Source organism: Filicampus tigris, chromosome 16, assembly GCF_054856515.1.
Source record: "Filicampus tigris isolate MCC_2025a chromosome 16, RoL_Ftig_1.0, whole genome shotgun sequence".
Classification (NCBI taxonomy): Eukaryota; Metazoa; Chordata; class Actinopteri; order Syngnathiformes; family Syngnathidae; genus Filicampus; species Filicampus tigris.
This window is the reverse complement of record NC_141232.1, coordinates 6816764-6844720: the sequence shown is the minus strand read 5'-3', so window position 1 is coordinate 6844720 and position 27957 is coordinate 6816764. Positions and strand designations below refer to the sequence as shown.

Sequence of the window (27957 nt, the reverse complement as noted above, 5' to 3'; positions counted from 1 at the left end):
TCCCATCAAAAATATATGCGGGATGAGAAGTATGAAGGTGGTAGCTAGGGATTTGGTTGTGTAATAGCCCCAAGAGATTTCTAGCACTTATACCAGAACTTGTGCTATAACTCTTGTGGATTTTTCATTGTAGTTAGTTTTTATTTCATTTTTGACTTTTGTATTTTTAAATGAAGTTAGTTTTGATTGTTCTTAAAAGTGGCTTTGTTATTTTTTAATTAGCTTTTTTTTCCCTCTGAAAATGTTCTGTATTAGTTTTAGGTTGTTTTTTTTTTTTTTTTAAATAAATATGTTTGTTGAGTATCAGTTAAGAATAAAAAATGTCACTAAGTATTGTGTAATAAATTTAAATAAAAATGCAATTAAAAACAACTGTTCAACCGTCGTCCTTCTGTACGGCCATAGAGGATAAAACCAAAATAAATACATTCAAAATAAAAGCTCATGTATGATTGGCCACATCCCGAATCCACGGTCTGTAAAGTTCCCTAAAAGAAATAAAAAGCATCTTACCTCAAATGGTGCCTGCATATGTTTTTCTGACATTTCTCTGCCGGACTCTCCTGATTTCCTGTAATTGACAAATAACAACAGAGGGAGGGAAAAAAAATGAAACTGGCACAAATTGCTTACCAAGTAAAAATGAAGACAAAACAAGAACAAAATGTAACGTCAGCACTGCCTGAGGCTCGAAGCTAAAAGTCCTCACATTCAAGCACGACACTGTGACAAGTGGTTAATAATAAAGGATTTTTTTTCCCCCGGAAATAGTTGAATGTGAAGTGAAAGCAGACTTGCAAAAGTAAGAAAAATCCACGCCAACGTTGCCACCGCCTGGGCAATCTCAGTTCCCACCATTCTCTGTTTAATCACGTCTTGTCGACTCCCAAACGGCGGCGTGCGCCGCGTCGGCGGAAGAAAGCGCGGCAAAGTGCTGATTGAATGCTTTGTTTGCCCAACAAACCGCCATCCACTCTCAAGGCTTCAATTTGAATTCGATTAGGGATGCGGTTTCTTTTTAAAGTTATGTTAATAACACCTTTACATGCGTGTAGAACGTGCTAGGTTAACAAGTGTCATCATTGAAAGTGTGTGCGTGTGTTACGCCAGCGGTATTTAATGACAGAGAGGTTTGGGACGAGCCCTTTGAGACGGGGAGGTGAGCGACGCGACTCATGAATAGTGATCGAGTGAGTGGCCGACAGCTGCTCATTAAGGCCAGCCAACACGCAAACAAACGGGCGCGCACACTCGTGCGGCTGTGCCATCTTGCTCCCCATGTGGCCGCTGTACATAAAGTTGCCTTCCCAACAGTTGGCGTTATTAGCGCGGCGTGGCTATCGTCGGCGAAGAAGAAGGAGACGCCGACGTCATGGAAATGAGCGGAAAACGATGAAGCCTCTCGCAGCCGTGTGACATTCCAGAAGTGCCTTTATCGTCTGCCTCAAGTTTACTGAGGCAACCTTGAAGTACATTTTCAGTTGCATATGGAGGAGAATTCAATTTTGGTTGTACTTTCTTCTTTTGGCATGTCGCACTGTCATCGTGACTTTACGCACCAGTTGCAGCCTGCGCTCGCTTGCTATTTTAATGACGCCTCAAGCATGTGTTCGCCCCCTGGTGGTACTGACTAGATATGCAGCAAAGCCTGCATTTTCATTGTGAAGAAGCGTCGACGATCAAGTTCATTTAACCGTGACAGCCAAAATCGTCAGGATTAAAATTTGATTAATTGTGCAGCCCTAATGTCAACCAGGGTTATTAAATTTTTGGAATTTACATTAGTAAGCTTTATTTCATTTTGTGTTTAGGTTTTTAAAATGTAATCTTATCGCGGGGTTGTTAGTTTTTATTAGTTTTGTTTTTTGTGGAAAGGATTTATTTTAATTGAGTCTGTGTTAGTTTTATGATTAATTTTAGTATTTTTTAGGACTTTTTTATTTTTTTTTATTTTGTCTGCAAGATTAGCTTTTTAGGGGACTCGGTGTTCGCCAACTGGCACATTTTGCCTTTGTTGCTTGAAGACATGAATCTAATCCGAATTTATTTTGAATATAATTTCAGCCACGTACCGTGCATCACATAAATTCCGCTCACTTTCTCACTTTTATCGCTTCCCCTTGGTAGCCTGGGAAACACCTTTTTAATTACGCTCCACCACCAGCCGCTCCCATCATAGTTAACCCAGAAGGCTGAGAGACACACGAGAGGAGCCCATCACACATTCCGAGCACGTATAGACCGCACTGAAGAGTATGAATTGGTAATTTTGCTCCCCCCCCCCAAGTGCCACATGAAGTGTACTTCAGATGGCTTGGTGCGAGCGGGACGCCACATCTACTTTCATACAGGATCTGCAACTAATAGGCTCTCCCACTCCCGTTCACTGTACCGCATCAACACATCCTCACTGGCCGAGAGCTAGCTGCACGCCATCGCTCCACGACGTCTCTGTTCTTATTCCATCCTCGTGTCTCGAGCCCCCCGATGGCAAATACAGGTGAGCTGGTCATGCATGACAACAACATGTCTCCATGGTAACACAGGAAATGGCAGCAAGAGGGATGAGTTGTTTGGGCATGCGGCGGTTCTGGCGCTCTGAAGGAGCTCTTGGTAGTGACGATTAATCGATACTTGCCGCGCACCATCCGACGTTGAATACATTGCATAAAATTTGCTGTTGACCAGTGTCGTGATACTCATCTGGAGTTAACGATGGGCACAGAAACAGAAATAGTCTATTGAGCTCTCTCTGGGGACGGCCATTTTGTCACTTCTGTTGACTGAAGATGACATCACAACTACTCGGGGCTCAGCTAACGACCAATCACGGCTCACCTGTTTTCTGAAGCTGAGCTATGATTGGTCGTTAGCTCAGCCCTGAGGGTGTGTGATGTCATTTTCAGTCAACAGAAGTGACAAAATGGCCGCCCCCAGAGCTGGCTAAAAATGGGTGGCTTTTTCTGCTTAACTCATATTCCAGAAATACAATATTAATCAGAAAAAAAGATATATTAAAAAACATATGTTTGGGTTGACTTCCACTTTAAGTTCCTTACTTTAAATGTATTATTATTGATCTTGACAGTTTTGGCAGATTATTTCAACTAATTCCGCTTCAAAATGCAAATGAACAGGAGGTGAATTAGCATCCAGGAATGTTGTGTTTGCTCAACCGTCCACAGTAAATTGGCATCCTTGCATTTTTTTTTTCCCCTTTTCAAAATTCAATCAGTTGTCATCATAAACTAAACCCCTTCTACTCACTATCACACAGCTAATCAATAACACACAGGGCTGAAATTCATCACCAAATCAATTGATGTGTTTCATAATCACACGGGGGGGGGGGCGGGGTTTCCAGGGAATTTAGTGAGCGTCTGGCCTGAAGTGACACGTGGATAAATCTCCACACCGGTGCTCCGTCCGTGTCGTCCCACTGCCGCTACCTCTGTCCAGATGACTGGCCATCTGTCACACTCTTTGCCTTCAAATCACCGCCTATTGACTGGGACCCGACTGGAGGGATCAGGGCTAAAATAAATAGGAAGTCAGCGACCATGAACCGCTTGCTCACTACTCCTGAACGCCAAAGAGAGGTTCATATTTTGACAAACTATGTTTCTCCGGCGGAACTTCATCCCTTATCTGAGACGCCACCTTTACCTTTCGAGCTGCTGTAGTCTTGCAATATTTTGTTATATACGGGCCTTTCCACTGAATCAACAACTAAAATAAAGCAAAACCACTCATACTGTGTTGGAGAAGCAAACGGAAGGAGTTTGTAATTCGATGCAGTTAAACGGTGGCGCGTTTTTTACAGATAGCACCAGTGTTAATGTGCCATGCGCCGTGTCGATTAATTTGCTCACTCATAATGTCTCACTGCAATGGTGGCATCCCGTAAAAAGAAAACGAAAATGACACCGGGTTGAAATTGCGGAAAACAAACGAAAAACCCGAAAGAAGAAAAAGCAGCAGAGAAAATGGATGGATCGCGGAACTTTACAATGGAGCCGTTTTGAACGTCGTCAGCTCAGCCTTTCCTGCCAGTCCGACTCTCCTGCAGCAAAAAAAGCGGGGCACTCCCAGCCAATCAGACATTCAGTGAGTCACCGGTCGTCTCAGGAGGCACAAAAGGATATTAGCAGACAGGACAGGTCTTCTTATCTAATAAGAGCGGCTTGAGCGGAAGGACTAGACATATTGAAGTTGTTTTCATGCTGGGAATTCTGACCTGGTGTTACCTTGAGCCAAGCTTTCGCTCTTCTGCCGTCACCAAAAAGCTGTACGCAATAGAAAAGTGACTTTATATTTTTTGCAAACAATTAGTTGGCTCTCCGGGGAGCAAAATTGCACAACCAAGAAAATCTTTTATCTGTATTTTTCCGACAACGTGAGGGAAGCCCTTCAGCTAACGATGCTATCCTCCCTTATTCGCTTTTTGTGAGTTGAGGAGTTTTCATTTAGACAAAGGTAGGGCTTTGCCGCCAACTTGAGACACCTCGGTGCCAAGGAGCAGAGTTCAAGTTAGTTGGGGAGCTTCATTATGACAAAAGTAGCGCTTTTCTGCCAATTCAGGGCACTTTTAGCCAATGCTAAACCTTTTTCAGGTGGATGTCAATGACACGCGTAATTTCACTATTGGCAGCAGGGTTGCTTCTCTCAATGTCACCGAAATAGGGCACAAAATTGTCACTCGTATGCCCTGCCAAGTACTTCTATCCGTTCGCAAACCGACAGGCATGTGCGCGGCCTGTCTATAAGAAAAAGCCGGCACACATCGAGTCGTGTAAATAACTGTTTGTGTGTCTCGCGGAGCGGCGCTGCGAATCCTGTATCTCTATATCAGGAACTGCAAAGTGTGGGGGTGAGCTGGGGGGTCGGGGGGAGGGAAAGTAATTTGCGTCGTCACGCAAAGACATGCTCGACTCCACTGAATAATTGCACTGCAGTTCTTGAAAGAGATGTTTTCCCGGCTAGCTAATGAAGGTCTTCCACTGTGCGCCTTCACAGTTGTAGTTGTGTTATTGTACATGCTGCATGCATCGTGTAACGAGTGCCATATGGAGATAAAAAAAAAAACCAATACTGCGTTCGTGCGATAAAAGGATATGTTACGTTTTGTATGGTGTGCCTTCAAAGTCAAGGAAAATAAAACGTAGGAGTATAAAATCGTGGACATAGGTGGCGGCTTATATAGCTGACTTTTTGTGTCGAATTGTCTGACTTTCAATATCAATCAATACATACAAGTGGGTAGTAGTAGTACAACGGTACATTGTACCACGGGGTACAACGAAATGAAACAAATACAAACCATTCGAGAGAGAGAAAAACACAATGCCCAAAAGGGGGATACGCAACGGAAGCCTGCCGGTTTGCCTTTTACAGCGCCCCGGTTTTTCTGAAAAAGAAAAAAAAAAAAAAAAAAAAAACAGGAGGAAGGGAGAGGAAAAAAGCAGCCCCAGACTAAGCTCTTGTAGGGGAGCGATGTATTAATTTTGGGGGGAATTTTTTTTTTTTTTTTTAAATCAACAAACAGCGACTCAAATAATGGCATTTGTGGAAGTGAGGTGGGGTTGCCGACTATCAAGCAGGGGGACGTTAAAGCCCAGATGCAGCGAGCAGGCAGCATCCGCAAGGCGCCCGCCGCCTCTCAGGCAGCTGCACTGCAACAGACAAAGGAAGGGGAACGGAAGCCAATGAAAAAGTGTTGATGATTAGGTTGCGTATTGCATTGTGTGATCATATGAGTATGCGTGCCTAAGTATGTGTCCTCGGTCCCAGCCGAAAAATTCCAAAAAAAAAAGCTAGCCTCTGAGCAAGCTAAATTCATTAGCATTTTGGTTAACAGTGAAGCATCATTTTACGGATTTTACAACTACTGTACATTACTTACTCACCAAAAGGTGAGCCCGTTGATTTTTGAGGGACTCAAATGACTACGGCTATATAGCTTTATTTAAAAAAATTAAAATAAATCTGTTTCGAAGGGTGAATAAGGTTTCTGATTTCCCATAAAGTTCTTAGCAAAGTAAGGTACAGCACCAGTCAATGATCTTTAGACTTCAACTTGCTTTAGACACTTTTCTAGAGCAATATTAAAGTTACGGTATTGACAAAGACGAATCATCCGTGAAACTTGATATAAATTTGCTGAAGCTATGCGACCAGTAGAGTTGCTGACCAGAAACTATTTTTTAGCACACCGTGGCCATGTTGTATCCTCTCGTGCCGCTTTGCCTCGAGAATAATGCAAAAGCGGACCCTGGAAAATAAAAGAGCCTTTTGGTCCCCTCACACCAACTCCTGAAAAGTGCTGAGTCGGCACTGCCTCCCGGCCAGGTCCGCGCTGGCTCGCCCGTGTGGTTTGGGAGATATTGGTCAGAGTGGAGGCAAACGAGAGCATTTCATCATCCGAAGGAAGGCAACAAATAATCTCTTGAGAGTTTTACGAATAGCAGTGGCTTTAAAGGGATTTATTCCCTAATTAAAAGGCATCAGTGGCAGTCTTTAACTTCATAATGAGGTTGAATGTTTGCAGATTGTGCTCTGCGGATAATCCGTTGTAGTCACTATCTCCTAATTATGTAAAGATATTATATTTATCCCGCTAGTCGTAATCTTCGGGAAGAGAAAAAAAATGGAGACGAATGTGCACGGATAAAGACCAGAACAGAGGACCACAAGTCTCCTACTCTTGACATTCTTAAATGCTTCAAAACTTTACGCCCCCACCCCAAATAAAAAAAGGAAAACATTGCAGCAGATGCATGAAAAAAACATGAAGTCGGTGCAATTTTCAATGGAGCGGAAACAAAATGTAAACAACACATTTCTGTTGGTTTCTCCCGCCTCGGGCGGCATGGACTTTAAATTCCTCGTCTTGTGCTCCTTGCCGCATTATGAATTATGTTTTCATCCAATTAAAATGCAAACAAAGGCAGTACAATACAACCCGGGGTGCAGAATACTGCGTGCTCGGAGAGAGCCGAGTATAGATGAACTGAATGTTTCGCCTTCATCGTCCACCATAAACTGCTCGCCAGAGAAGTAACAAGACTTGCGGTTGTGTCACCAAACAAGGCAACCTCAAACAACCGCGCCTCCCTAGCACGAAAAAGGGGAGGAGTCACAGTAAGGTTGTGGAATACCACCTTGAGTGGCCCCCAGAGATGGCGCAAAACGGCTGGATTAACTCTTATTCCACAAACGCAATATTTATCAGAATGCCTTGTTCCAACAAGTGGACTTGCATACAAGATATTCTTGAAAAAATATGTTTGGGTTGATTTCCCCTTTAACTGAACACTGCAATACACAAATACAAAATGAGAATACTCGCAAGCAGGCACCTCCGGGATGCCAAGTCAGAAGTTTATGGGGACAAACTGGCCATGTCACAGATGTCACTCACTAGGCCACGCCCCACTTTAAAGGCAAGCAGCCATGTTGTGACTGTCCTAATGTACATATTACACTCTATAAAACACAATTTCTTTGTGTTCTCTTTTGTGCAGTATACATAGTGGCATTCGTATGTGTTTTCAGGGACTGGAATGGATTAATGGAATCTCACTTCAATTCAAAAGGACAGATAAATCTGATCAAGCCTATCAGCTGTATTCTTCAGTATTTCAGCTTTTTTTTTTTTAACTTCGTGTCGACCAGCGACATTCCCGCAGAGCCCCTTGTCTCCCATTTGTAAAAAGCTAACTAAAGATACAATAGTAAGTAAACACACTTCTAAATGTAGTTTAAAAAAAAATCCCTCTCAAAAAACATCTTTTATGATATGCATGATAAAGCTTCTATTGGTAGCAAGTACAAATGGCCCCATTCCACTTGTGTTTTACTGCTTGACATGTTTTGACGTGAAGTCGCTGGATGCATGAATTGCCTCCAACATTGTAGTCACACACACACATTCACCCATCAGACATTGACATGCAATCAAACAAGCGGGGCCTTGCAATGACGACTTCAAGAGGAAGGATTTTACTGGAAAAAAAAACTGAGATCTGTAGACATGCGAAGCGACAGGGAAGGGGGGGGGGGGTCGTGGGGGATAATAACGACCGTCCGTCTCCGAGGTTCACGTCCTCCTTTTGTCTCGCCGCCTTTGGGCTGACCGGAGGATAAAAAGACGACAACAAAATGGGTCATGTTTTGTTTGCGTTCGTCTTGACAAGCAGCCACTGTAACTCAGGGGCGGGGGTGGAGGGTCGTTGGGGGGCGGGGGGGGGGGGGGCGTCGGTGCGAACACAGTACGTGGATCTCATGACTCAACCTGGCTTGTACTCACGATCCACAGCCTTTATCGTTGTCACTCTTGCAGCTGACGATGTGGGAAGAGAAAACAGGAAGGGAAAATGTAATAACAGCGCCCCTAAAAATGGCACATGACACCGCGCCTAATAAAATAAAAATAAATAATAAAATAAAAAATCCTCCTCTTGCTGAACCTAAACCTTACTTCATAAATACTACCAAATATATTACTATATGAAACATTATCTAAAAAAAAACCTTGTGGTAGAGAAAAAAACGAGGCCCGATTTGGAATCAGATCAAAAATGATTAAAAAAAAAGGTTTACTTGCATCTACGATTCAAAAACTTTGTTGACCAGTGTTATTAGTTGTATAATTAATAAAAGTAAAAACAAACAAACAAAGACAGACATAGCTCAATGTAATGCAATATGCAACAATCACAACACTAATGAATAATACCGGTAAACACATCACTCATAAATATATTACAGTATTGTCTTAATTATGAATTGCATTACATAACATTGCTGCGTATTTTTCTTCCAGTGTGTACTGTCTTTGTAAATACAGAATTTTGTATCGGATGTAGTGTGAAGGTGTTCCTAATGAAATGTCCAGTTTGCACCTGCCTATAATTATACAGACATCCACCAATCTCTCCCCTTTTATCGTGCATGTCTCAACTCATGCACAGAAACTATGGAAGTAAATCTGTGCCATCGGAGTTTGAATTCGAATTTCTAACGCTGAATTTCTTTTATCGTCGAATTTCTAACACAGAATTTTTTTTTTAGAAACGCATAAATATCACGCACACACACACAGCAAGAGAGAGAGAGAGAGCGCTTTCTCTATGGTGTGTTGTGTGTGTGCTGCCCCTATCGTCTGAACGTTGCAAGTGCAGCAGCAGTCACCTTCCAACCTCTACGCCTCTCCTCGCCCAGTGCAGGACGGAGGAAGACCGAGGAGAAAGAAAGAGAGAGAGGGGAGAGTGAGTGTGTCCGCTGGGCACCTTGACACCATCACCAAACTCGCACACACACGCACACACTCTTCAACCGTCGGACCCTTTCCCCCCACCCTCCAGCCCGTCTCAAATTCAGCGGCAGCTCTGCAGAGGCAACGCCGCCTTGTGCGAGCCCCTGAGCCGGGCAGAGCCGCGCGTGTGCCTCCTCCCCCGCCCCACCCCGGTGATGAGGCTTCTGGAGCGCGGGAGAGGACGAGATCAGTAGCGTCAATAGAAGGAGAAGAGGAGGAGGTCCGAGAGGAAACCGCGGAGAGCTAACATTTGGATGAAGATGCATCTCCTCAGTGCCATGTTTCTGCTTGTCATGTCAGCTGTCACGTCCTGCCAGGTAGGAAACAAAAACACCTAGATGATGCTTGTTTTAAACTTGGTTGGCTTTTTGCACGCGTTGTGATCATGGTGAAGGATTGAAAGTTAAAAAAATATACATTTTTTTTTTGTGGGAGGAGGGTTCAGTATTTTAGTTAATGGCAGTGGATGTGCAGAGAATGCTGTAATCAACAATTGTGCTCCACTTCGATGGAATTGAATTCTTTTTCCTCAAGAGGGTTCCATTTTAGTAGTTTAAACAAGTTCAATTCATACACTAGGGCCACTTCATTAGGCACAACATCCACCGGCCAATCCTTGGGCGAGGATTGGTCGCCATTATAATCGCAGGGCTCATGTATACGCCGGTGTTGTGTCATAAGTGCATTTACATTACAATCCTCTTAGTAAAATCAACTTACATTATAGATTCGAAGTATTATGATGATCATATTTTGTTTGGTGGCATCTAAAAAAATAAAAAAAAGCCAGCAAAAAGACTTCAGATGCTCACGAAGCTGCAGTCTCATTAGATATTACACGTAATGATGGTTTGGCATCTGAGTACAATTTAGAGTGTTCAATGGATCCAACATGCTAGTTTATGGGTGAAAAAGCCTTTTAAAAAAACAAAAAATGGTCGTGTTTTGGTTGACAGGGCATTTGGTAGCTCATGGGTAGTCAAAATGTGGCCAGTGGGCCAATTATACTGCCCAGCAAAGTATTTCAGTATTTCAGCATGAATATACAGTAAATCCACACAGACACCGCAAAAAAAAAAAAAAAAGAGTGTTAAATCCACAAGTGGTCATAATATATCATAATAATTGTGTTTCTTATTTTGGCCAGCGTGGTGGATGAATGGTTTGCATGGCTCCCTCTAAAGTTTAGGAATCTCAGTTCAGGATCTCCTGTGTTTAGTTTCCCCCCCCCACATTCCCCAAAACATGCATGTTGGGTCATTAAAGACTCCAAACGATCCATTGATAAGAATTTGAATGGTTGGCGAGCCAGCCAGGGTGTACCCTGCCTTTCGCACAAAGTCAGAATAGGCTCAACCACAACCCAAATGAGGACAAACATTATGGATGGAGGGATGTTTTACTTTTATTTTTTTCCTCATAAAAGTAACATGCCCCTCACAGAAAACAAAATGGCCCCTAGGTGTACCTAATGATTTGGCCAGTGACCATGTAGAGTAGAATCATGCTTATTACTGTAATTGCACTTTGACACTATGAACTGCTTCTAATATTTTGCAGCTAGGAAAACTACAACTAAATCTCCCGTCATCATAAAAAAAAGATCATTAGCGGCACTATGAAGGCAAAATTTCGTGGTGGGCATTAGGTGTACCTAATGTTGTGGCTGCCGAGCATAGGTGGATTGGTTTCACGGCAGAAGACGAGTGCGTGCAGCGGAGGGAAGCCACAGCCCAGTTTTGTCGAGGGTGACGGGCGGCGATGTGACAGTTGTAAACCGAAACGGTGGCGCTGTAAATTATTTGACCCAGAAAAGCTTCGGAGTCAAAAGAGGAGCAGGCGAACTGGCAAAATAGGGTTCAGCTGGTCGCCATGCGAATTTTCAGACAGCCTACAAAGCATCTGCCTGTAACACGACAGGCGGGCGGCCGGTGATGGGCGGGCCGGTGGACTCGGAGCTGCAGTGACAAGTACATTAAGTGCCACGGACAGCGACAAGTCACGGCTCTTCTCTACGAGTCAACTGAACCTGCTTGTTCTAACCGGAATTTAGTAGAGGATTAGGTGTGGAGGAAAAAAAAAAAAAAAAAGTAAGACCGCGACTTGTAGATTGATACAGACACGGCATTGGCGAGGAAGCTATTGATTTGTAGCCAGGAAGTGTCTGTGGCTCCGTACTGGACAGTTAGGTAAGCAAATGGAGCTAGACAACGGACAGGGGTGGTATCATTGAGTTTTATTTTAAACTGGGGATGAGCTCCAAAAACATTCTGAAAAGCCGAGCATTCAAAGAATCATTATTACAGAAAGGCATTTGAATTGAGAGCCAGTTTCTTTCCCGCGGCATTTACTTGGAACAACATCCAAGGTATTCTTGCGGATGACATTCAATTCCAAAACAGGCAGAACAATCCAGAAATCTGAAATCCACGAAGTAGAGACCATATATTTACTTTATTTCAACGGTACTCTATTTGCCCACTTGGTCTAACTATGGTCGACAATCTACAGTGTTGTAGTATCTGTGACTGTCCGGGACGAATGTGTGTGGCTTGTGTATAAATGAGCTAATTATGTGTTTGTTTTCTTACCGTTTGTTCAATAAAGTTATTGAAAAAGCTCCGGCACCTGTGTCTATCCTCGACCACTTGCGGGGCCATTACAATACGTTGCAGCTAGCGATGTAGGCTAGATTACATTAGCTAACAGCGTTACCTTGTTCTGATGTTTGCAGACCTTCTGTTGTGGTACATACTGCACTTTAGCTTCTTCTAAGTGTGAAATGATCCCAACGTTCGGACATTTGCTGTCTTTTATGCATTCAAGCCACAAAAAGTAAGTTGTGATACATGCATGATACCTGTTAACATTCAAATTTGAGACTTTTGAGGCCGATTTTGTTGGACTGGAGCTTCCACTGTAAATTCACTTTAAAAAATAAATGGTCGAAAATTTGACTACATGTAGATGTATATCCGTGCACATGTCAGGAATAAACTTCAAGAGTGGGAAAAAAAAAAAAAAAGCTTTTTTCTCCCATTGGCCCTGAGGACATTCATCTCTTAAGAGTCCACACAAGGCAAATTAATCCTGTTAATCTTTTCAAGCATGACCGCAGCGAGAGTAATTTCACTTAACAACCCGTGATTAAGTCTATATTGGATTAAATATGGTTTGATCCATTGCAAGGTTATCTGGTGCGGAACTGCTTGTATTGTGCTACCGGTATAATACTGTGACATTTAGAAATTGCACGGCACACGCTGCTACTCGAACTTCACATCTCATGCACACAACATATAGGCGACACGTGACCTTTTCGAAACCCGAAGGGTCTATTTCATTGTATTTATAGGTTATCTTTACCATTATTCAATTAAACCAGTTGTTTAAAAGGCCATCGAAAGTAAACCATTTATTATTCAATTCGGAAAAAAAAAATAAATAAAAAAAAAGTACATATTTTATCAGTTTTTATTTCATTTAAACTTACGAGTATTTGGTTTGAGATTTGGTTATATTTAATGACGTATTTCAAATGATCAATGCTAGTTGCAAATAAAGAAAATAGACAAAGTAGCAGCTAATAGCTCACTGTTAGTCGTAAATACCCTCCCCCGCTGGAGACAGTTCATACTATAAATGGCCTTAAGGGACAATTTGCTGTAAATGGCTGCATTAAGTATTCAAACGGCAGAATGGAAATGCGTCGCCACCCGTCTCAGGGCCGATTGCGCTGAAATAATAAAGAATTGATGCCTTCCTGCGCATGCGACGCTTCCCCGCTCCCACTGCAATGGCGTCCCCACACAACTGCGTATTTTCTGGTGAAGATCCAAATGAAATATTTAGAGTGCTTTAATGAGACAGATGAACTTGTTCATTCGCCGCATGTGTTTGTTAAGTACCGATAAAGCCCTAGGGGCCCTCACTGATATTGACAGACACCCGCTTGGCACGGACGCTTTGCAGGGAATATGTTTAGACTATGTTTGTACCCAGTGGCCACTGCGGCCCAATTTTAGGTCACCGTGGTCAAAACGGGATAGTCATGCGACAATGCAGGTGGGGAGGGAAGCCCAAAAGCGGCAGGTTGTGATTGCCGTGGATGCCTGGTGGGATTTTGATGGCAGTCACGCAGCAGATGAGAAACCGAGTTAGTAGTAAAATGGGGGTAAGTAAACCTGACAGTCTGCAATATTTATGTATATAAGTAGACTATTTATGGATGGATGTATTTACTATTTATTTATTTTTAAAAGGAGAGTGCATATTAATGGACATTTGCATGGAAATGTGCCAGATTAGAGCAAAATGGGCTGGTCTCCATTAGTAGTCCCTTGTCAGATTGATGTTAAAAAAATTAAAAAAAAATAGGGTAAGAAAACTCCTGAACGACAATACATTTACTGCACATGTACAGATAATTCACTGGTAGTCGACCATCAGAGCTGGTATACAAAAGAGAAAGTGCTAGCATACATAAGTATTACCTGGCATCTCAAACTTGTCATCTACAACTCTTCTAAAAGGTAAGCCATGTTTTAAATTAACACACACTACCCGCCATAGCAATCTTGTTTATAACGCAGAATATTGACTCTGTCGGTGTGTGTGTGAGTGTGTCAGAGCGAGGGAGAACGAGCACTGTGCAGCGTGTATGTAAATAAGACTCTTTTGCATGTTTCGGTACAAGAGATGGATTTGTGAATTAGTTGTTGACAGAAAATATAATGAAATGTTTGAGCGGCAGTGCGTCGCTAACGCCAACGCTGGTGTCAGGCCAGGCAGGGGCGCTTCATTCCATCCAAACGTAGTGTTGACGTCGCCTTAGTGCGTTGTGGGGACCCTTCAATATGGACAGAATGCCAACTAGTTAACTAGTCTTTCATATTTATTTCTTTGAATTGCTTTCTTCCTAATCCGTGCGAAAGTTGTGGGATGTATTTAAAAGAGTGGCAGCTTACTGCGCTGTCCCACTCGAGAAGGGGACGGAGAGTTGCCGTTATTGGTCCAAAAACAGCAAGGAGAGGTGGATTGATGCAAACACTAACGTTTTTGCCGTTCCAAACTCCAAAGTGCGGCGGGGCTGAAAAGCTAATTGGTTGTCATCCTCAAGCAAGGAGTCACAAGCCCCTCGTGTACATAATTGTCTGGATTTGGCAACTATTTAGCAGCCACTCTCTTGCGGCAGGAGTTATGATAAACAAATGTTTGAGGAGTCCCAGCATTTAGGGCTGATTAAGTTGTTTTCCTCATTCCAGGTGGCTGGAAAGCCACAAAGCAGGTACCACAAAAAGGCTCATGTTTGGGTGACGTAATGGAAAAGTGACTTTTTAATGGCTCGTATACAAATAGTCGGGTGTCTGACTCGACTGCCCACCCATAAAATGACATAACCAAGTCTTTTGTTATCTTCCGATTTACTTAAGTGTATCTGTGAACGCGGCCGGATTGTGTCATAACAAAAGTTAAGATTACCAGCGGTGGTTTCATACAAATAGGAATTCAATTGGAGTTTGGATACAGTGAACTGTTAGATTAGGCCTCTTCGGCACACAAGTAGAAAGGCGACTTGAGATAAGCCCTTGTAACACCGTGCCCTTTTCTAGCCGAGACGGGACAAGAGTAGGAGCCATTTTTTGGACAGATTAGACTTTCTTTCGCATCTGACACAGTACGGCTTCACGGTCATGTCTCGATCTTTCTGGCATCCATCAAATAGTTCACCTGAGACTATACAGTCGTTACTCTGGTCATTTTTATTCCTATAGTGAGCATTGAAGATAAAAAGGACTGGGTAAAGGTTCCTTTAGAATATTTCAATTGGTGCCATGACCCGGATGATCTATGTAGTTGTGTGCCAAAGAGGCCTAATCTAAAAGAAAATTCTCATCTCCTGTCTCCAAAAGTCTCCAATAATAACACAGACATTGCTACATCCTTAACAATCAATGGATTGATTATTAGGCACATCCATTTGCATATCCGGTCAAACATAAGCAAAATCAATAAATGGACAATGAATATTCAAGCAGCCAAAGAGTTGGAAAGCAATGACGCTGACATGAAAAATACCGCGTCGGCACCCGAGGAGCACGAGGGCAAACTTAAAACACTCGGTCACAGCGAGGCAGGGCAAACATCTGCGTGGGCTCAAGTCCAATACGGACATCTGTGACCAATCCGCGGGCCTCGCTGCTGAACCTTTAGCTAAAAATCTCATCATCTGATCAAGGCCAAGTGAAGTTCGAGCAGCAACCATACAACCTCACGCAAGTCTATTTTATTGCAGCCTTGCAAAAAAAAAAAAAAAAAAAAAAAAAAAAAAGAACAACAAACCTTGTTTAAAGTGCATCTGGCACATTTACCAGTAAGACTTTTAGGCTTTTACTGACTGAGTAAATGGGTGCCGGGCAGGTGAGATCTGTTTTGTTGAGAGAAGGCCACAAGGTGACAAGCTGGATTGAGTGACCTCCACAGTGACGAAAAAGTGTAGCACGAGAAAGAGCGGATTTCAAATGTTTGCTAGCCAAAGAATCGTTGAATGAAATGCTCAAACAGTGTTTGACGCTACAGTGGCTAACATGGATATTAAATATGGATTTGGGGAAGAAACAGCAAGGTGATACTTGGTGTAAAAAGTTCAAGAACCTGCACTGGTTGTATTGTTGGCTTGTTTCTATACACGCCTTTTGCTGTTTGGATGAGAATACGGGTTGCTTTGCTTGTTGACAGTGTGTGGGCGTATAAGTGGGTTAGCTGGGCTAACACACCTCCGCCACCTTCAGGGCGCACCGCTCCCTCCGCTCAGCATTTATACACCAACGTGACGCCTCGCAATCATACACAGATAATGGCAGTGCATTATGTTGCCGTCTTGTCGGCCGGATTGAATAGTGGCGGATGATTGTACGTGATGGCGATGGCGGCATGCAACTGAAAAGACATTTCTCTTCTTTAAAAGAGATTCTGTTTAAGGCGCTGGATTACATCAGCTTCTGGGCCTTTCTTTTACATTATTATAATAAAGTGCCAGTGTGGGATTGTGATTTATTGATTGAATAATGGATTGTTACCCTCATGTGATGTTAATGTTGAGGCGGAAAGAGGGTTATTTACAAGCGTTTTTACAGAAGAATTAGATAGGTTTAAATTTTACGACAGCGGAATAGTGTCCAAGGCTGAGCAGGTCTGCGGCAAAAAGGTTCTGGGTTCGAATCTCAGCTGCGGATTTACAATGTGGAGTTGGCATGTTCTTTCTTTAATTTTTTTATTTTTTAAATGACTCTTCTGCTGTGTGTTTGGGATCTTGAATAAATAATGCCATTTCGCCGGTGTCGGGCAAAAACCTTGTACCTCACAAATAGTCCAAATTACAGGAGACCCCAAAAATGGCAAGTTTGTTCAAACATTAGCATTGCATCATGAAGGATAGTATCAATCTTTGAATATGAAAGTCACCCAAATGTGACTTCTGAGGTTTTGGCCCGACGCCAGCGATTTTCAATATTGATGACAAAATAAATAATTGCAACATTATTTTATTTTAGCCCTTCATACAACAAGACCTTATTTCCTCATCTAAAATCAAACAGCTACGACCCACTAAACAGCCGCCCACATGGAACATTTGCTTATGGAGGTCCTTTCCGATCAGTGAGGAGATTCGTGAATTCAAACCCTGTCCCGTAAATGACCGTTTAGTCATTCCGGGCCACAGACTGGCCACGGCTTCCTTGGGGGGAGGGGGCTGCATGGGCTCTGTGCGACCTCTGTCGCGTTGTTTTCTTTTTCGTAGAAAAACCTTGAGGCCCGTTGCCCTAACTTGACCGTCAGTGTTCACAAGGACCGAGCTGGTGCGGCTCGTAAATCGTCATTCCAAAGGTCTACGGGGGGGGTTGGGGGGGGGTAAAAAACATTGTTATTAATGTTTTTTTTTTTCTTGTACACAAACCTTCTGACCTTCTCTCACCGCCACACTATTTCATTATGACTTAACGCGCACATGCTTTCTTCTCATATTCTCATGTTACGCCCTGCTGTCAAGTGTAAGGTCGGGTGAGATAAAAATGATCCTTATATCACATTCTGAAGTCCCCCACCCCCCGACCGCCCCCCACTCGGCTCCTCGCTTGCTCCCTTTCCTTCTGTGCCAGCGTGTGCCGGAGGGCGCACGACTCCCAGAGGTTCACAACTGTGACTCTAAGCGCGAGTGACATTGCTCGGACAACACCCCGGCCGGCGACGCCCGTGCACATGCGCGCGTACCAACTCGTTCACACACACACGCATACAATCCGTGTCCCTTTCTGCCTTCTGCTCGCAAATTCGCGAGCATGTCAGCGACGGGCTCTGAGTCAAAGGGGAGACAAATGCGTGGAAGGGATACTGGGGCAGCATCAGAGGGGCGGGCGAGGTGAGCAACTATGGCTAGCATTTGTAAATCTTCATAGCTATTTTTTTTTTTTTTTTTTTTTTCTTTTCGGAGCAGTTACAATAAACTGCAGGTACGCGCAAGCAATCTGACAACCGTTCGGCAAAATTGACCAACTGGAGAAAGGACGGGTTTTCATTACGTGTAGTTAACATGCCCGAGGCGTCATCGCTCGGCTGCATTATCGCGGTACTCTCATAAATTTGCATAGAAAATGTCACAGCCAAGTGACGGGAAGCGCTAAACTTGTCAAACAAAGCCAGTGGAATCCATAATATTGTTTTGTACAGTCCCTGAACAAATCGAAGGTCTGAAGCCTGGCAGCAGAGTGCAACAGCGGTTAGAGCGGACACCAGACAGTTTCAAGGTTCCGGGTTCAACTTTCTACTCGGGGGTCCTCCGACGTTCAGAAAACATGTAAATTTGCTTCATTGAGGAGTTTAAATTGTCACATAGGAGTGACTGTGAACGGTTTTTATGTGTCCTGATATAACTGCCTCCCCCCCAACCATAATGACGACAAGTGCTCCAAAAAAAATTCATGAATGGATGTCTGGTTTTTTTTTGTTTTTTTGTTTGCTTCCCAATGGCTATTTGCCAAATATTGTATGATATTGGGAAAAGGTGGGCTTGAACTGAAGAGTCCAAAATCAGAGTTCAATGTCCGTGTTTCCAGGCTTGAGAATGTTCCAAATGGAACAGTGCCACTTCCCAAATGTCAAGAGAAGACTCAAGTCGACTTTGCTCAGGTATCGACTACGAATGCATCCAGAATGACTTCCTCTTGGACCAAGAGGAGATTTTAGAGCAGAAATTCAACCACCGCGTCTCGCATCTGTCCTGCGAACGCCTCGGGATGGCTCGCAGTGGAACTGCAGATGGTTGCCAGGCACTTTTGGGGTGCTTCGACTGCTGCCCCCGTGATCGGCAAAACACGGTGACGAACTTTCTTCAGAACGAATCTACGAGCGCCAGGCGACTTTTGTGGAAGTGCAGGAGGCATCCGAACAAAGCGGTTGCCACTCGATAAAAGGTTCTCCGGTTTGTAGTTTCAGAGTTCTCATAGGACCAATTATGGCAGAGGCAACAAATTGCCTAAGAAGATCTAAGAGCATTTGAAGTGCGGTAAAGCTAGCCTGCGGAAAACACAGTTTGACAAAATAAATACAGCCACTCCTTTTTTTCCGCGTGCATACTTTTTTTTTTTTTTTTTTTTTTTTTAGGCCATTGCAGCATACGGCAGCTCCTGACCAGACTTGTGTGCGACCTTGCCTTTCCCACACCATGAATTTTTTATGAGCCCAGCAATGTGGGTTTCTGACTAGGAGATTGGAATATAAATATGTCTGTTGTGCCCAGAGCCCCTATTGTGCATCGGCACAAAAGGCTCGACTCGATTTCTGCTAATTGAGCGTCGCACTTGAGTTTTATCGGAAGACAACGTATCCGAGCAGCGGCGGACAGAAATAGACGTTCCCTCCGCCTGTTTGATGCTGCGCCCGAGTCCTCCTCCCAAGCGTGGAACTCTCTCAATTGCGGATTTAGCACGGCAGAGTTGGTTACCTTTAGCTTAGCTATCCTGTCTTCGCATCGCGTGAAATGGACTGACTGAACGACGGATGATAAGCGAGTCCTCTTCCTCTCGTATCCTTCAAATTCGATGATCCATGCCACTATTATCCCAGAGCTTCCTCTCCTCGCCACCGTCAATGCGACAGCTGTCCTCCCCAGTTTCAACTCACTCGGCAGCAGAGGGTTTTTTTTGGTTTTTTTTTTTTTTTATTCCGGGGCTAATGAGAGATGAGAGCTCGGCGCCACGGCGGAAGCGTGTTGGTGAGAGGAGGCATTTAATCAATGCGTTTTCCGCCCGGCACTGTCAAAGCCGCGCGGGCGAAGCGGTTGATGAGGTGACGCCGGGCCTCTCTGGCTGCATCGTGACTTCGAGGTTCCACTCGGGCGGGCGCCGGGGCCCGGCAGCCACCACGACATCGCTGCATACCAAGCAGCCCCGCCGCGAGCAACTTGGGGTGCTTCGATCGCGAGGCTACGTCCGATAACAGAACGCTCCGCGGGAAGGAAGAGCTTCCGGCGCGTTATCCCGACGGTCGAACGCCTCCGGGAGTTCCACGGTTGCAATAACAAATGCACGCGGTGCTGTGAACTACAAAAGAATCATGGCGGTTGGCCAGCACAAAAAGCGCTTGACGGTGCTTTAGCAATAGCGCGGTAAATGAGCAGCGCCTTGGGAATGAAAAAGAAGACAAAGTGGAGTTGGTGGAAATGAAAAGTGGAGATTACAGGCAGGGGTGGAGGGCGAAGACTGAGAGGCTCCCGACTGTGCCTGCGGGGTGACCATCGCTCCCGTCCTCAACCAAAGGCGTCCTCGTAATCAGAAGCGCGTTGCTTCGTCCCCGTTTCTCTTCGACCAGCAGTCGCCAACGTTCCTTGTGGATGCGAGTCACATCCCTTCATCGGCACATCCAGCGCACAGCGTGGGGGCACCGTTCACTTGGAATTCGTCCTTCCCTTTCCTCTTAATTAGGGTCACAGATGAGCTGGGGACTATTCCAGATGAGTGTACCCCTGGACTGGTCAGCAACCAATCACAGGGCACAAATGACAAACCAATCACACACATGGACGATTTAGTCTTCAATGAATTTTGGGAGGTGCAAGCACAGATGAGTTAACCTACCACACCATCTGCGACTGCCTCGAGAAACCATTTAAGCAGGTTCATTTGCAAGTGCGGCGCATTGTAAAGGCAACACAGACTGGTGGGAAATTAATTGGAATGTTCCCGGGGCTGCCAAGGTTATCCCGTCATTGGCTCCGCACCACAGAAACTTTTTTTCACCGACGGAATAGTTTTCGGTCGCTGCACCGACTTGATCGCAGGCGGCGTTTGCGTCGCAGCCATTTCGACTTCAGATCTCTCTGCGATTTTGGGACGGGTCCAAGGTGTGAGTCCAAACTCTGGAACTTTTTGTTTCATCTTGTCACTTGAGCAGAGAAGAACTCATCATCAAGATGGAAGTTGACAGAGGCGCTAGCAAAATGTTGAATGCTTTGGAAGAAAACCCTCCTGATAATCGTCTTATTTATCTTCCGGCTGCATCGTCCTCTTCTATAGGCAGCTCGCTTCCCCCCCCCCAATCCCCCCCCGCCCCTCGCCTCGCTCCATCAGAGGGAAGTGATCATGTCAGACTCCGCTGGAGGATCTAATGCAGTCATCCTTGTTATATTTCTAAAGTGAAGAGCTGAGTGCTTGAGCCACACTAATGGTGATGTGATGAATAGGTTGTATTCAGGAGAGGGTCTCGCCTCTCTTTAAGCTTTGGCGCCTCAGGCGGCGCCAGCGCTCGGGCCCAACGCTCGGCCCCGGTTTGAACGCGGGCGGCGGAAGGGCGTCAAGGGAGGAAAGCGTCTTATTCGTGCGGCATATTTAAAATCGGGGGGAGCGTTTTGGTTCGGCCATTCCACCGACAGGAAGTGAACGGATCTGCGACGATCTGATCAAAACAGACGTCGAAATTTGTGCAAATTGCATTCGTCTCTCGAAAGCGCCTCTCCAAATTAGGCGCTGAATGAGCTGAAGCAAATCGAATTTGACTTGTACAAGGGGGCGGGGTGCAACCTGGACTTGTCGCGAGCCAATCACAGGCGCCGTATAGACAAGGAACGCTCACACCGAAGAAAAAAGAAGACCTTCACAACTGTCCCTAAGTGACCCAATATTAGTCGTTTTTCGCTGTGAATATTGTTATATTGTCTGTCTACATGTGTTGAGGCACTGTTTGTGTTCAAATATCCATTACTTTAAAGCACAGATGTCAAACTCAAGGCCCGGGGGCCAGATCCGGCCCGCGACATCATTTTGTGCGGCCCGCGAAGGCAAATCGTGTGTGTTGACTCGACAGTTTTTTTTTTTTTCAAAATCGTCTTCACTGTTAACACAACATATGAGATATTGCAAGCATTTTGTTACCCATCCCTCCTTTAAAATACATTGAAAAATAGTTGAACAAACTACATCCTGGCTTCTGATTTCAAAACTAGTCATCCATCAATCTGTTGCGTACACGCGACAAGGTGATCGTACATTTATATGGGTTCACAGTTATCACCGTAACGGGACGCCATAAATGCGATGTGGCCCGCGACAAAAATTTGTTTGACACCCCTGCTTTAAAGGGTTACAACACCGCAACCATTGATGCTAGTGTTTGAACCAGTAATTCTCAACTCTTCCCATGCCGGGAGCCGCATTTTCCTATTGTCATCAAGACGCACTTTGATATAAAAATCAAGAAAACAAATAATCTGGTTTGCATTGTCCCCGTAAAAAGCATTGTCCATCCGTATTGTAAATGAGGCGTGCCACCAGAGATTTAATTTGTCTATTATCAGCTGATACATTGTGCTCTACTTCAGGTGACTCCCAATGCAGATCCTCCATTGTCTCTTATGACTATCAATCCCATTTCCATTCAAAGTCTGGGTAACAGGATGCGTTAGCCTCTAAATCTCATTATTTCTTGCCAATCTAATTCCCCACGCTTAGAGGTTGAATCTCAGTTTGAAAGCATCCTTGTCCTTTTAGCAGAGTCAATCAGGCGCAAGTCAACAATCGCAAGTCCCAGGAGGGAGCGACATTGCCGGTGGAGGTGTCCATTTCTGCCTTAAAGACAGCAAATGAAAAATAGCCTTGGGAGGCTGCTGCATGGGGATGAAAAACATTTCCCACTCCTTTTGTGGACGGAATATTAATGTCAGCAATGGCCTTTGTGGTACCTCCCAGGCTGCACTCACAAATAATACCATTGAGCCCTGTAAATTTTGTGGCGGTGCTCAGAATGTGGAGCCGCAGTTCACATATCACTAGTCCGTTCGTTTTACTACCTTTCCCGCCCCCAATATCACATCTGTAAGTGGGGAGGCGCCGCCCGACGTCGGCGCGCGACCCCATGGGGTGACTCGGTGGCCGAGTCGTTTCCCCACCCTCGCTCAACTTATTATCATTCCCGCCTCACACTCGGCTCCATTCGTGCCGCGCAAAGACAATTGCTCCATTTGGATATTTTGGGGGATCTCTGTGGAAATTGCCGAACGTATCAGTCGTTTCTCTTGTAAAAAGTCTAGATGAGCTCATACGGGCACTTGGGTCAGACGCTTGGCTTTTTTTATGGCACTCAAAGACTCACTTAGCATAAAAAGTTTGTGTTCCATCGTCTCTTCTAGATGAGCCTTAAATGTCCGCTTTCTAGCTTGGAAGCCAACCTGTGATTTGACGCGAAAATATGTATTGGGTTTCAGATGCTTCAGACAGGATTTGCCGATAAATTACTTTTGTGATCATTTAAGACCCTGTAAATTGAATTCAGAGATTAGTCTCCTATTGCACATATTTGAAAGGTGAAAAAAACAGAGCTTAGCTTTCGGGTCTGACATGAGTCCATGGAAGCACTTGAGCGGCTTTGTTCGCATCGGCTGTTGCCCTGTGTTGTTGCAATGAGCAGGCTAGCTGGCTAGCTAGCTAAGCCTACACCCTGAAAATGCATCTTCCCTTACGATAGTCTGCTACTTGACCACCTTAGAGCGCTTTGTTGTTGACCATGACTGAACGCACAGCAGACAGAGAAACACAGACAAACGGGGAAAGGGTCATTTTTTAAAATAAGATCCAACTTGACCCGCAATGACCCGGTGACATATACTGTATTGATATGATATATTTTTGTAGGAAAAAAAAAAGGCTACCAGGGTGTTATAGCGGTATTTGATAGAATGTTGAAAGGAACGTTCTTTGATCGCATTCAGCGGACATTGCTGCTTATGACCAATTTTTGGTAACTAGTATTACCAACAGAAAAAAAAAAAAAAAAAAAGACTACAAAAATGGAAAAAAAGCATTAACCAATCTACTGACAAATGAACGTTCATTTCACTGAACATTCATCACAGAAGCTTCCCGAACATATTCTTTATCTTTGGCTGTGGCCAGGACACCTATTAAATCAAATCATTTTAATAAATGTTTTCATTTGGTCAAATAAAACGTTGAAAAAAAAAAAAAAAAACGCGCACACACACACACACACACACACACCGTGATAAGCTCATTTGTTGGTTGCTCAGAGTTCCGCATAACCATATTTGCGCTTAACTGGGTTTGGCTCTAACATTCAGTTAGAGGTCGTTTCGGGATTTCTCGCTAGTGCACAATACGCCTTGTGTAGCACTAATAATGTCTCCCTAATTAAATGTCACAGCTACTCTGCACGTTAATGACCTGGAGATAGCGGATACAAACGGAGGCTTCAGTTGCCACAAAGAAGGGAGGCTGGAGAGCGCAGGCTGCTTGTGTGCGTTCATTACTGACATGCAGTCCAGTGCGCGTAGCCGATGGGCTCTGCTCTTCTGCCGGATTGAAATGGTTTTTGTTTTGTTTTGTTTTGTTTTGTTTTTGCCGCCCTCAACAAAAGGTCTGCAGCAAACTCACAGTCACCCTGAGTGTAATTGGCAGCGTCTCAGCAGTCTGTTAGTTCGGTTGTTGCGTACGTAGCAGAAAACACCTCCATCACCTCGGGCCTTTCGAATGCATCGCTGATACGTCTGGCTCGCTTCTTGCTTTCATTTGTTCTCTTGCTTTCTCTGCCCCTTCCGAATATATGTATACTTTTACACATTGTGTACTTCTGGGCAGAGCTGGGTGGTTAAACCTTTTTTTTTTTTAATTCTAAATAATGTCGGTTCATCAGGACAATTTCAAACGTTTTCTTGCTGCTAGATATTTGAACAAAAAAAAAAAAAAAAAAAAAAGAGACTCCTAACTGTTGAAAGCCACTCCCAGTCACTGTCAAATTAAACATGCATGAATTACATGCTGTGGATTTGAAACAACCAAACAATTTTGCCCAAGGAATGCTAGCTAGCTCAATGCTAGGATATAATAGAAAACAAAATTGACGGGCTAACAAGTAGCACTGATTGATCGGGGGTTATAACCCCTTAAGCATATTTAAACAAATGCTGTGGCAACACATGTAGACAGCCAGTTTCATCATGCATTATACTGCCCCCGGTGGCCAAGGCATGCACACCAGAAGGAGCAGCACGATGAATTGAAGCATTAAATTCCGAGGCCTCGCATTTAATTCTTTCGATATACACATTACATTGTTTTTATATCTTGTATAATATTATAGAGTGCTATTTTTCTTCAACAAGAAGGCACGGAATAACATCACAAGTGACAACGAGGTCAGGCAAACACTGTGACTTGAGCGGGCAATAAGGCTTTATGACGCTGCAACTAGCCAAGGAACGATTATTATGGTCGCTGTGCATCCACGCACCATCTGCGTGCTTGCGTGCGGAACGGTGAGAGCGCTTCCACGTATGGCAAGTGGGCGCGGGAAGCGCAGCGGCGGGTCGCAATCAGGACGCGGGAGCCAAATGGTCTTCATGGTCCTTGGATACAAGGCGGCTGATTGCTCCCCTTGTCCGTTGCTTGAGACGATCATCTCAGGCTTCCTGATTGAGCGGCCTTATACTCAGCCATTTCCTCCAAATAATATTCATATCCCGTATGTGCCATGAACTGCTGGGATCGCGATGAAGGGAGCAATCACGGCCAGGCGCTACGAATAGAATTTGAGGCCAATCTCGATGAGTCGCAAATCCAACCCCCTTCAATTTTGACGTAACGATGCATTGTAAAAGTGGCGTTTACAGCGCCGATATTTAGTAAGAAAGAACGACAACTGGAGTTACAGTTAACTTGGTCCATAATCGGTAGTCCTGCCCGACGGGGTGTCATCAATGCCATCTTTGCTCGATTGTCCAGCCTCGGCGGGACACGCTGACAATGGACGGACTCATCGCGGGTGATTTACAGTCATTTCAGTGAGACACGCTCACCTACCGTATTGATCTCCGCCCACACGTTCGCCCGGCAGAGGGGAAGAAAGCTCGCTCTTATCAGCTATTATTAGACTTAAGCGCTATTGAGCCTCTCCTGTTTCACGCCGCTTTGTTTAAAGCACTGCCACCTGAAGCCTCAGCTCACTCTCGCACATCACTAAGTAAGAGAAATGATGATGTACATGTGGATGAAATATTGTTTTGTTTGAAGCCAGAGTACTGGATGGGATAAATGAACTTGAAGTGAATAATATTTGGTGCCATAACCCTTAGGTGCAATAACAGACGCACTGCAATCGAGGCGCTGTACAAATATTTCCCTGAAGTCAAATATGATCGGCGGCGCCGCTGCCGACCGCGGCATTTCTTTGTCAGGCCAATCCAAAGACACTGAAGGGGAAAACAAACCACGTTCCCATGCAGCTTCACAAAAGTTTTTGCTCACGCTAAGGTAAGATGAGGTGACGCGGAAAAACAAGCTAACAGGCTAAAACGCGGGTGACGGACTGACCGGCAGACGATTACATTTTGGTTCGGCTTGAAAAAAATGACGGCGTGGCAAACTAGTAGAATGCCCACCTGTATGTAGTTATATCCCAACTTATATTGAAATTGTTAATTAAATATGCTTTGTTTGGAAATCCCACCTAATCGGAGGTCATTTCTTGAAGGGTTCTCAAAGGTTCCACTGCACAGTATGCGATCTATTAGTCTATTAAAAAAAGAATCAATTTCCCGTGCGCTGCAAAGGCTCTGCGTTCGTTGCGGATTATTGTGCATATTCAACCGGCGATGACTCCCTCTTTGCACGCGGGTTGTCGCACATGTGCACTCCCCGCTGCTGTTTTTACTCGGAAGCCCGCAGGACCCCTTAATAGATTAAAAGCACACCGCCAAGTCAGCCTGCATGCCGCAACCCTTGGCTGCACTCTATTCTAGCCATTTACATTGTTACCGTGGTGACGAGGTCACATGCGCCCAAATTGATTTTGATCCTGATCCATTCCGACGGCGGCGGGGCTCCACGTCCGTCATGCAATTATCAAAATGATGACTCATTTATGGAAAAATAGCCCGCGCGCGGGAAGTCGGCTGACTGCAGCCTGCTTGGCCCCGTGTGAGGAGCCGAGGTGTGTTTTCGGGGCTTGGGTTTTCACACGTGAATCTGTCGCCGGCCGCGTTCAGCGCCAGTGTGTGCGTGTTTCGTCATGTTGTTTATCACAGCCAAGTGCTGGATTTCGGCGCTCGCGGTGCTCCACTGCCCTCCACGGGCGTGCGCAAGTGCTGCCGATGCTGCGCATTTTCATCATTGGGGCCGGTATTAAAAATGCCCTTTAAAGATGGAGCGTGCCTAAAGGCTGCTGCAAAGTAGCTAATTTTCTTGTGCTCATGTTAACACCCGGAAGCACTAATCAAGAAAAAAAAAAAGCATACGTGTGCATGATGGCGCGCCAGAGCCATGGACTGTATGTGTATTGCAAATGTGGGTCAAAGCATTTAAACGCTTACAATGGAAGCACTGAAAACGCAATCGGACGCTTTATTCCACCAATAGGAATTAAAACAAGTGTAATTTATCAGTCTTTATTTTAATTTTATAGACTACTTTACATTATTGTTAAAAATGCACGTCCAATAAAGTATTGGCGAACATTCTTTTATTTAGCCTGTGTTGTTAGCAGGAAGTATAATCAAATTTAGTAACTTTTAAAATCAAGTCATTAGTATTTAAGTTGGTGTGGTAAAAAGGTTTGCCATGGAGTGTGACTGGTGTGTATAAGTGCGTGTCAAATGATTGACACTTACACATTGTCTCTGTTTGGTTGTTTTTTCCTCGGGCACGGTGGTTTCTTGTATATCAAATTAAGTTGACATATTTCAGTAGTGCAATTCAAAAGCTAAATAGTATTTACATTCTTTAAACATACTTTTCAGAGGCCCAATTCCTAACCAGATTTCTAGATATAAAATGATTTATCTATTTATTTATTTTTTAGGTAAAATAGTATTGTAATTTCTTGAGGTGTTGAGTTTTGGGGTTTCATTAGCTGTGTGCTATAATTACAGCATTTTGATGTCATCATTAGTTGTCTTTTACACAGAAACTCTGATGACTTGTGCACGTAGCGTACATTCAGTTATCGGCGACATTTTGTTGTTGATTTAGTCACAGTGGCCAAAAGGTTTGCATTTCCAGTGTAATTACTGATAAACTTTTATGGTGGTAAAAAAACAAAAAATAATGACAAAAATCTTGGTCGAGCTCCAAAATCCATTA

At 44.3% G+C, this 27957-nt stretch overlaps 2 protein-coding genes across 2 annotated transcripts in view; one reads left to right on the top strand and one right to left on the bottom strand.

The window, feature by feature from the left end:
* Positions 1–27957, bottom strand: part of rdh8a (retinol dehydrogenase 8a) — a 107862-nt gene that overhangs the window by 64413 nt on the left and 15492 nt on the right. Inside the window, exon 2 of the mRNA XM_086054694.1 lies at positions 514–571. The gene's annotated coding sequence lies outside the window, so the exon portion shown is untranslated. The remainder of the gene's footprint in view (positions 1–513; positions 572–27957) is intronic.
* Positions 9212–27957, top strand: part of olfm2a (olfactomedin 2a) — a 49588-nt gene continuing 30842 nt past the window's right edge. Inside the window, exon 1 of the mRNA XM_086054691.1 lies at positions 9212–9633. Within this exon, the coding sequence (XP_085910817.1) occupies positions 9571–9633 (63 nt within the window). The 5' untranslated portion in view covers positions 9212–9570. The remainder of the gene's footprint in view (positions 9634–27957) is intronic.